The 10,698-nt window shown below is 42.0% G+C and overlaps 1 protein-coding gene across 1 annotated transcript; it reads right to left on the reverse strand.

The window, feature by feature from the left end:
• Positions 1–303: 303 nt before the first annotated feature.
• LOC108785653 (toll-like receptor 13) lies at positions 304–5,133 on the reverse strand. Its single transcript, XM_018554775.1, has 2 exons — positions 4,932–5,133; positions 304–3,125 (listed from the first exon to the last, which is right to left on the reverse strand). The coding sequence occupies exons 1-2, from the start codon at positions 5,131–5,133 to the stop codon at positions 310–312; spliced, it is 3,018 nt and encodes a 1,005-aa protein (XP_018410277.1). The 3' UTR covers positions 304–309.
• Positions 5,134–10,698: the final 5,565 nt, after the last annotated feature.

Here is a 10,698-nt window from a genome sequence, read left to right on the forward strand (position 1 = left end):
ATATTATTGATGTTAAACAATCATACCTCTACACACCTTTCCATTCACTGGTTTATTAATAATTACCAATTGTTTGTTAAGTGCTGCTTAATACCAGTAACCTGCTTGGCAGATGGGTGCTCAAAATTTATTATGGAAAATCAGCTAAGCATGGCATATTTAGACATATTTCAAAGCTTCTGTCCAAAGAATAAAATTCCTCTTTATGGCAAATGTAGAGTTCTTTGGGTTCCTGATTTAAGTAAAACAAAGCATGTACGATCTGAGCTTAAGTGTTAAAGGGTATTCACACTTGCATTCTCCATAAAATCATCTTGATATAAGAGTTGTTTGTTCATCAGTACTTAACAAAGAATCTTCAACATCCTCTGTAGTGGAGCCCTTTAGTGCTTTAATAAGTTTAGCCCAAAAAAGTTTTTGTGCCTCAGGCTCTTTAGGCCATTGAATGTATGTCTTTTTCAGCATCACTTTCCTCATTCTGTGGTAGGTAGAGAGCTCCCTGTCCGGAATGTTCTCCAAACATATCAGGACAAGAACATCCCTCATTTCATCAAACAGTTTATAACTAGCCAGCTGCATCTCCAAAGAGCACCATTCACTTTTAAGGTAGCTCCTGCTCACCACACAGAGAGTTTTTCGACTACTGTGAATACTCTCCACGATGTTGTCTATGATGTACCTGCCCAACTGAAAGTCTCGATGGTGAAGACAAAGACGAAGTCCGTTGGATGAACTATTATTTTCTAGCATAGGCAACATGTACTGATACACCCATTCTTCATCCTTGGCATTGTAGGAAACAAAAGCATCATACTTATAAAGATCTTTGTCTGAATTCCATCGCTCGTGCAGCCAAGAAAGGAAAAGGAAGTAGTTGTATCGGATGCGCCAGTAAGACTTGTTGTAGACAATTGGTATGATCATGATGAGTAACACTAAAACAAAGCTACAGCAAAACAGTCTTAGTTTGAGAATAACATCACAGACTCGGGTGTCAAAATTATGAAAATAAGAATTTGGATCATTGGCACATGTCAAATTATAGACATTCACAATCTGTGGTGAAGACTTTATCAGCCAGTTTTGTAGCTCTGCATTATCACAGGTGCATGTCAGTGGGCACTTCCATAAATCAAGATACTGCAAGTTGGTCAAGTTTTGTAATAGGTCAATATGTATTGTCCTTAAAGCATTCTTGGCCAACTGGAGTCTTCTGAGACCAGTAAGGTTTAAAAAGACTTCCGAGTCCAATGTCTGTAGGCACATGTTTTCAAGGTCCAAAACCTGTAAATTGGTTAGGTTACTAAAAATTCCTGGTGGGAGATTTTGGATGCCATTGCAATCATCTCCCAAATTGAGGTACCTCAACTGGTTGAGTCCATGAAATGTATCAGGACTTAAATGTGTAAGCCGATTTTGTGACAAATAAAGAGCTTGAAGGGAGGTCAATCCTCTAAAGAAATTTCTGGGGACGACAGTTAGACCAAATGGTTGCTGAGCCTGAAGTTTCAGATCATAAACATTATGAAGTTCTGAAAAGGGAGAGGAATTCTGTCTTGATGATTCAAAACGCAGTTGATTGGCCATCAGATCGAGAACTTGTAATGTTACCGCTACATCCCTAAATGTCTCTTCTGTAATTGTTTTAATCTGGTTTCTGTCAAGGTATAATTTGGAAAGGCTTTTGAGACCATTAAATGCTCCGATTTTAACCTGCGTGATCTTGTTACCGCCAAGATCCAAGATAGTTAGGTTAGTTAGATAATAGAACACGTCCTTAAAAATAACTGACACTCGATTATTACGGAGATTGAGACTTGTAAGCTCTTTTAAACTTCTAAATGTGCTTTGGTATAGATCAGTTATTAAGTTATTATCCAAGCGCAGTGACTTAAGCTTTGTTAAGCCCCAAAATGTATTACTAGTCAAAAAAAGTATATTATTGATATTTAATTTCAGTTCTTCTAGATTAGGAGAAAAGGCAAATGCGTTGGCATCTACTGACCATATTCTGTTATATCTAAATGAGATTGACTTGAGATTTGGAAACTTAGGAGCGCCCGAGCAATTTATGAGTTGCTTCAGGAGATTATGTTCCACAATTAATGATTCCAGTCTAAGAGGTTCCAGGAACTTCAAACAAATCATGTTTTTAAGTCTATTCCTTGATAAATCCACGGTTTTACTCAGGCTGCAGCTTTCGAGAATATTTTCCGACAAGTACTGAATTTGGTTTCCAAGCAAGTTTAAGCTAGAAATGTTTCTGCCTCTTAAATGTTGGCATACTTGGCTTAATTTAGTGGGATTGCTTAAATTTAATCCAGAATAATCAATGTTCTCAGGCTTTATGGTGGAATTGTCCAAATATTTCAGTACATCAAAGTAATGATTATATGCCACTGATAGAAAATTAACCTTACTCAGGTTTATATTTTGCATGGAGGATGTGCTTATGTTATTGTATGAGAGGTCAAGATAAGAGGTGTTTTGAAATAATTCATGGTGGCATTCCAAATCCTGTAATTTGTTTTTGCAAAGGAAAATTGTGGATAAATTGCTGGGAAGTCTTTTAATATGATTTAAGAATCTGATGTTATTACTGCACAGCATAAGAATCTTTAGTTCCTGCAATGGTTGAATGGAGTCAACGACTTCTGAGAAATTGGACAATTGGTTTTCTGACAGGTTGAGACTTTTTAAACTAAAGAGTGGGACAAAGACATCAAGGTCTAAGAATGCAATTGAGTTCTGCTGAAGATAGAGGTTTGCTAAATGTTCAAGTCCTTCAAAGACCCCCCTGGACAGACTGTTTATGTTGTTATAGGACAAGTTCAAGTAATTCAAAACAGTCAAGTTACTGAAAGCTCCGGGTTTGAGGATGCTTAACTTGTTATTATCTAATTGGAGATACTTTAGGCGGGTTAGATTTCGAAAACTATCACGAGGCAGCTCGTTGATGGTGTTATATGATATAGTGAGATCCTGTGTATAGGGGGGTAGATCAAACACCAGTCTCCTTATGGTCAAGTTAAAACGATTTACACAAATGAAAGTATCATTACTCTCAAATCTTTGAATGCAGTTTCTATACCCACGTCCAGTCACAAGTGATATGAGAAATATTCCTAAAAGCAGTTGAAGCCAAAAACACTTCATTTTTTTTTCCTTTTTACGTGTCCAGGATTACCAGGAGGGATGATGGATCATCTTCTTGAGCCAACCACGTTTATATGTTAATGCTGGATGGTAGTAGAGGTTCTTGATCATATTTTAACCAAGAAAGAACATCTGATGATCCAAAGAAGGTGTAACAAGGTGATATCAAGACCCCAAAGTCAAGCAGATGATATGGAATCTATAAGAAAGAATTAGAGAAATTAAACCTTTTCCCTTGGTTTATACATCTGTCATAAATGCACAATTTAGACCTGAAAATTACTTAAAACCCACAAACATTATATATTTTCGGAAACAGAACCTATAGAATAAAAAGATGGTAGTTACATATTTTTCATATATATTTTTTTACAACGTAATTATGATATTATGAAAATTGTACACAGGCAGCACTGAAAACCTTTTCAGCTCACCAGGTAAGAGTTAACCATCAATAATGACTCTACAATTATTTCTGTGGCTGATACCTAATATATCTAATGGGGTATACATGTTTATGTATGTGCATGGGGCAGGAGTGTGTGTGCTTTTATTTATTTATTTTGTTTTTATGTATTTTATTAAACTTTTTCAATTATTTTTATTTATTATTATTATTATTATTATAATACAGGATTTATATAGCGCTAACAGTTTGCGCATCGCTTTACAATATAAGGAAGACATTACAATCACAATACAATTCAAGACAAGATATTTTTGTATTAACTGTAACAGTTTTACCATCATACATAGGCTGACAAGCCCCTATGTGATAGCCTAGTGCAGATAACAGGTTGCCTTTAGAAGACATCAGGCGTCTACTACACCCCTAATGTTTCCCCTACACAGCTTCAGAGCATTTGAGTACTGCCAATACTTGATTTGTTTTCATTTTTGGCATCTGTCTTCTGTGAACCCTAGGGAGCTCAGAGCAGAGCGCTTCTGGGTTTACGACAAAGTAGGAGGATCGATAAAGGGATGTTGGCTGATCCTACCTCTGCTCACCATACTGAATGCCTGGTTGTAACCCTCAGCATTACTCAGTCCAGCAATTCAATGTTAAAATGGTTACCCCCAAGGAACACTTGGTGAGAAAAGGTTTTACATAGGATTTACATAGAATTCTAAGCCCAAGTAATAATGCCAGGGAGGTTAATCCAAAAAAGCTTTGTAACATAAAAATAAAGGCTAGATCAATACTTGGTAGCATCAGCATTAATGTGTTGACTTGAATGTGCAGGGGATGTTAGGAGGAATCAGAAGACTCGCTATAGCTCAGAAAACATGAAACCATCTTTCCTATCTCATTTGCTGATCTGTACAGGTACATAGTAGCTTTAAATTTAAAGATGACCCCATGCAGCTTCCACCAGCATATGCCAGAATTAGCACAAGCGATGGAGCTTGTCAAAAGTGTGTCATCATTCAAGTGTGCTTAGGGCAGCATGACATCCACCTACAGGCCTGACAGCACAAAGAGATTATAAGATGAACTTGTTCAGTGTTGACTGAATGCGCTTGGTGTTCACACAATAAATGACTTTATTTGGATCTGTAATTCTGTCCAGCCACTTTTGTAACTCATACATCTCAGACAAACAGCATTATCTGGAGGACGACAACAATATAAAATCACATGTATGGGGGGGGCGTGGCCAAGCTATGGAGCAGTGAGGAGCACGTTGAGGAAGCTCCGGTCCTAACTAGCGATCAAACTTGATTTCCCTGCCAGCCTACGCGGCCACGGGGTCCGGACACATCCCTGGCCTTACGGCAACCGGAGGCAGCGGATCCACCGCATCTCCCACACTCCAGTGTATGCCGGATGGGGAGAGAGACGCCGACATCAGGTACCCTCTCCAGCTTGACCCTCCCCGATAACGTGGGGCCTATACCCGACCGCCGGGTGACATCCTCTCCAAGGAACGGAACACCAGCTGACGCCCAGTCACAGACCTCCTTGTCACCTGCCATACCGACCTCACCCCGATACGTGATCTCATTAGGCAGCGGGGACACTGGGGAATGCCCACAACGTGGGACCCCTCTACCCCCCCGCACCCAGACACGTGCTCCCATACCTGAGATCTGTCCCCCCCTGGGAACCATGGACTAGACCTCACCCCCACAGGGCCCTGTGGGAGAGGACTCGCTGGGCTCCTGGAGTTCAGACGTACCCCTAATCACATGTACAGTATGATGCAGATCTCCCATACCAGTAAACCTGGACTCTCTGTTTATTCTAAGTACCCCCTGGAACATTTTGTGCACCTCTTGATCCTTCTAGTAGAACAATTGAATAAGCACTTCCTTTAATTGGGTGACAATGCTCTCCATTCTGCAGTAAAAGCACTTCTATGTTGTCACTCTTGCTGCTACGTTAGATTGGGGATTGAACGATTATCAGATCTATTGATAATAAGGGCAGATATTTTTTGATTATTGGTATTGGTAAAATGTACTGATATTAGCAAAAATAAACACTGCGAATTTCACACAGTGAAATTCGCCCAGTGGGTGCCGCTGTCTGGCTAGCTAGCAGTGTAGTGTAAGTTGCTGTGTTCCTCCTCATGTGTAAACAAGAGAAGAACAAGAGGAAAGAAAACCACAGTAACTGTTACCAATGCAAAACAAAACTGTGAAGTGACTATGTGACCATAGAAGATGTAGATCCAAGCTTGAGGCTCCATTCACACATACGCACGTTCACCACTCTAAACATAGAAACAATGCACTTTAATGCATTTTTCAGACTTGTGCGGCGGCCAAGCACGGTTTTTTGACGGATTCCACACATTTGTGGAATTGTAATGGCCACAAACTAGCAGAATCTGTGCGGATGAAAGATCTTTAGCGTTTGAGTGCTGCACGGTCTTCCGCAAAGAGAATGTAAACGCTTTATGTGAAGGAAGCCTTAAGGCTTTGTAGAGCTTCAGATGCCTCCAGTCCTAGGGACACATCTCATCCGGTAGCCAGACTTCATTATTAGGCTTAACTGTGCCCAGCCCTTTATCTATGTGAAATGACCAATTCTCTCTGCCTTCCCTCTCCTTCTCCTTCCCTCTCCTTCTCCTTCCCTCTCCTTTTCTCTCCTTCTCCCTCTCTTCCTCTCACCTCCTCTCCCTCCCCTCTCTCTTTACCTCTCCTTTTTCATCTCTCTTTTTCTTCCTCTCTCTCTTTCCATCTACTTCTCCCTTTATTTTCCTCTCTTCCTCTCCCTCCCCTCTCTCTTTACCTCTCCTCCATCTCTCTCTCCCTCTCTCTCTCTTTCTCGCCCTCCCTCATTTTTCTCTCTTTCTCTCCCTTTCTCTATTCCCATCTCTCTCTCCCTTTCTCTCTCTTTCTCGCCCTCCCTCATTTTTCTCTCTTTCTCTCCCTTTCTCTATTCCCATCTCTCTCTCTTTCTCGCCCTCCCTCATTTTTCTCTCTTTCTCTATTCCCATCTCTCTCTCTTTCTCGCCCTCCCTCATTTTTCTCTCTTTCTCTCCCTTTCTCTATTCCCATCTCTCTCTCTTTCTCGCCCTCCCTCGTTTTTCTCTCTTTCTCTCCCTTTCTTTATTCCCATCTCTCTCCCTTTCTCTATTCCCATCTCTCTCTCTCTCTCTCACTCTCTCTCACTCTCACTCTCCCTTGCCCTCACTCCATTTTTCTCTCACACACTCCGTCCCTCTTTCTTTCTCTCTCTCTCCCTCTCTCCTCCTCTATCTCCCCCTCCGTCCCGCTTACTTTCTGTCTCTCCCTTGCACTCACTCCCTCTTTTTCTCTCGCTTCCCCTCCTGCTGCTGGGTGAAATGCCTGACTGCTGGCAGAACACTAAAAATATACAAGTGTTGTTTGTTTGTTCTAGGGAAACCACTAGAAGGGCAAATAATGTTTTGTTTGTTCTGGAAAAAAAGTGATATATGTGATGATGTATTACTCCCTTATCTTAAGTAATGATAATATTATCACCAAAACAATAGGCCCATAGCAGAAATGTAGAACCTGCTCTGGTCTATAAAGGGGTCTGGACTGGATAATAGAGGCTTGATTATTGTATAGTAGGAGGCAGGGACTGATGTCATTTAGAACTTTTGACTTCCTGGAGGTGGGGTTTAACCACTATAGTTCAGAATAATCCATCTCAGTCTTGTCATGCGAGGTGTTAGCAGGCCCGGATTTCATACAAGGCCACCGAGGCCCGGCCTCGGTGCGGCAGAGCGCAGAGGGGCGGCAGCGGTGACCTTGTGGGGAAGTTGCGGGCGCCGGTGTAAGGTGTCCGGCGGCCGCACACTATGGTCCGCCGCCGTCCAATCACGACGGGGCGGCCCGAGGCTCCGCCCACCAGCTACTCTCTTTCTCGCCCTCCCTCATTTTTCTCTCTTTCTCTCCCTTTCTCTATTCCCATCTCTCTCTCTTTCTCGCCCTCCCTCATTTTTCTCTCTTTCTCTATTCCCATCTCTCTCTCTTTCTCGCCCTCCCTCATTTTTCTCTCTTTCTCTCCCTTTCTCTATTCCCATCTCTCTCTCTTTCTCGCCCTCCCTCGTTTTTCTCTCTTTCTCTCCCTTTCTTTATTCCCATCTCTCTCCCTTTCTCTATTCCCATCTCTCTCTCTCTCTCTCACTCTCTCTCACTCTCACTCTCCCTTGCCCTCACTCCATTTTTCTCTCACACACTCCGTCCCTCTTTCTTTCTCTCTCTCTCCCTCTCTCCTCCTCTATCTCCCCCTCCGTCCCGCTTACTTTCTGTCTCTCCCTTGCACTCACTCCCTCTTTTTCTCTCGCTTCCCCTCCTGCTGCTGGGTGAAATGCCTGACTGCTGGCAGAACACTAAAAATATACAAGTGTTGTTTGTTTGTTCTAGGGAAACCACTAGAAGGGCAAATAATGTTTTGTTTGTTCTGGAAAAAAAGTGATATATGTGATGATGTATTACTCCCTTATCTTAAGTAATGATAATATTATCACCAAAACAATAGGCCCATAGCAGAAATGTAGAACCTGCTCTGGTCTATAAAGGGGTCTGGACTGGATAATAGAGGCTTGATTATTGTATAGTAGGAGGCAGGGACTGATGTCATTTAGAACTTTTGACTTCCTGGAGGTGGGGTTTAACCACTATAGTTCAGAATAATCCATCTCAGTCTTGTCATGCGAGGTGTTAGCAGGCCCGGATTTCATACAAGGCCACCGAGGCCCGGCCTCGGTGCGGCAGAGCGCAGAGGGGCGGCAGCGGTGAATCTGTCAGTAGTCCAAACTTATCGAGTTGTGGGACCGCATGACTTCCGTTTTCCTTAGAACTACGAGTTTTGGGCAAGAAATTTGTTGTGCTCGAACGGCATCCGCGGCATTGCCCGATACACATACACCAAAGCAATAAAGTAATAAAATGAAGTGGGATGACAGTAATCAAGCACGTTATTTATCTCCGGTGCCCCACTCAATATGGCCGCCGCTTGAGTGGGGCACCGGAGAGGTGTTAGCAGGGAATTTCCATCTCTCCTTAGGCTGTTTCGGTGAGTCCTCGAACAATCATTTTTCTAAACATTCCATCATACAGTCACAAAGCAAGAGGCTAAGGCTGAACTTTACAGACACTCATTGTATAGAAAAACACTTAAGTAGGAACTGCACATTTTCCCATGTTTTCTCTCTTTCAACATTTAGCAAAAGTACAGCAAAATGCCCATTGATCCTGCCAGAAACCCAGTGATCTTGTCACTTCCTGTAGTGAATTGGCAATGCTGCCTCTGCTGCAGTGAAATACTTGGTAGTGTTTCAATTCTGCCCAGTTATCCCCTGCTGGTCTACAGAACAACTCCTCCTCCCCTACTCTTAATAACAAAGAGGATATACTCTGTAGTCATAGTTACATAGCATTTGAGGTTAAAAAAAGACTCAGGTTCATCAAGATCAACCTTTGTGTGTCTGTATGTGAGTTGTGCGTGTGTATATGGATCCATGTGTGGTCTAGTATTTAAGAGTACCTGTACCCCTGTATGTTACAGTCTCTTATGAAGGTATCTAATTGATTTTTTAAAGAATCAATACTGTCTGCTGAAACCACTGCTTGTGGTAGAGAGTTCCAAAATGTAACCGCTCTGACTGAAAAGAAGCCCCTACACCCTTTGTGGATAAATCTTTTCTCCACCAATTTTAGGTGGTGGCCTCTAGTCCTTGTTAGGGAGTTTACAGTAAATGTTTAGTGCTGATGTTGCCATCAACACTAAACATTGTGTACATCAAAATCATGTCCCCTCTTAATCGCCTCACTTCCAGCGTGCACAAGTTTAAAGTTAGCAACCTTGTCTCATAGCTTTGGTCCTCCAGCCCCTTAATTAGTTTTGTTGCCCTTCTCTGGACTCTCTCTAGCTCAAGGACATCCTTTCTGTGGACTGGTGACCAAAACTGAACCGCATATACCAGATGAGGCCGAACCAGTGATCTGTAAAATGGCAAAATTATTGCTTTGTCTCTACAGTACATTTTCTTTTTAATACAAGCAGTACTCTGCTCGCTATGCTTGCCATAGTTTGGCATTGCGTGCCGTTATTCAATCTGTGTTCTACTATGTCCCCCAAATCTTTTTCCATTTAGTCCAGCAGGGGACAACTGGCCAGGAGCAGTACGTGAATAACCTTATCAGTGTTTGGTAATGTTTTAAAATATTATGTTTCTATACATAGTTTACATTCATATTTACCCATTACACATAGAGGCTCAGTCTGCTCTGCCTTGCTGGTCTTCCTATCTAAAGTCATGTCTTCAACACAAGGTCTCTCTGACTGAAAGCAATACAGTCTCCAGTCACAATACCCCTGTTGGCCATAGACATTGGATCTTTGCCTAGGCTTTAGTCACTTGAAGAGGTTCAGGAGCTGTGTTTGGGGCCACTGTCTTCAACCAGTACAGGCTCCAGCACAGTCTTCAGCATTCAACACATCCAACACATGTATGCAATATGCCACTATACACTAGTTAGTTCAGCTCAACTCAACCTTCGATGGTATGGTTCCTAAATGATCTCTTTATAAGGTGTATTATATGGGTTCTGTGCTGATTAAAAGCAGGTAAGGCATGGTCTGAATCTAATTAAATGCAGAGCCTAAATAACTCAGATACACTATATGGCCAAAAGTATGAGGACAACTCTCCTATTTAGTGAGTCCAGGCATTTCAAGTCATGGGTGCTGTTAATGCTACAGCATACAAAGACATTTTCAACAATTGTACACTTCCAACCTTGTGGCAACAGTTTGGGGAAGGCCTTTTCTGTTCCACCCTGACTGACTGTTCCCTTGTTTACAAAGCCAGCTCAATCAACACATAGTTTGATGAGTTTGGTGTAGGGGAACTTGAGTGGCCTTGGCAGATCCTTAACCACAACTGCACTGAACACCTTTGGGATGAATTAGAACACTGATGCAAGACAGTCATACAAAATCAGTATTTGAGCGCACAAATGCTGTAAATGGGTGAAGATTCCCACAGGCACAATCCCAAATCCTTTCCAGAAAGGGGGAGGTTGGTATAGTCGCAAAGGGAGAACCAAGATTAAATC

Source organism: Nanorana parkeri, unplaced genomic scaffold (assembly GCF_000935625.1).
Source record: "Nanorana parkeri isolate BGI_ZX_2015 unplaced genomic scaffold, ASM93562v1 scaffold173, whole genome shotgun sequence".
Taxonomy (NCBI): domain Eukaryota; kingdom Metazoa; phylum Chordata; class Amphibia; order Anura; family Dicroglossidae; genus Nanorana; species Nanorana parkeri.

What these genes read in the sequence shown, in the direction of transcription:
- LOC108785653 (XM_018554775.1), bottom strand. Translation starts at nt 5,133, where the DNA reads ATGGCAGGTGACAAGGAGGTCTGTGACTGGGCGTCAGCTGGTGTTCCG. An exon ending in ATCCGCTGCCTCCGGTTGCC is followed by an intron (nt 3,126 to 4,931) that starts GTAAGGCCAGGG and finishes AACTGCTTTTAG; the next exon opens with GAATATTTCTCATATCACTT.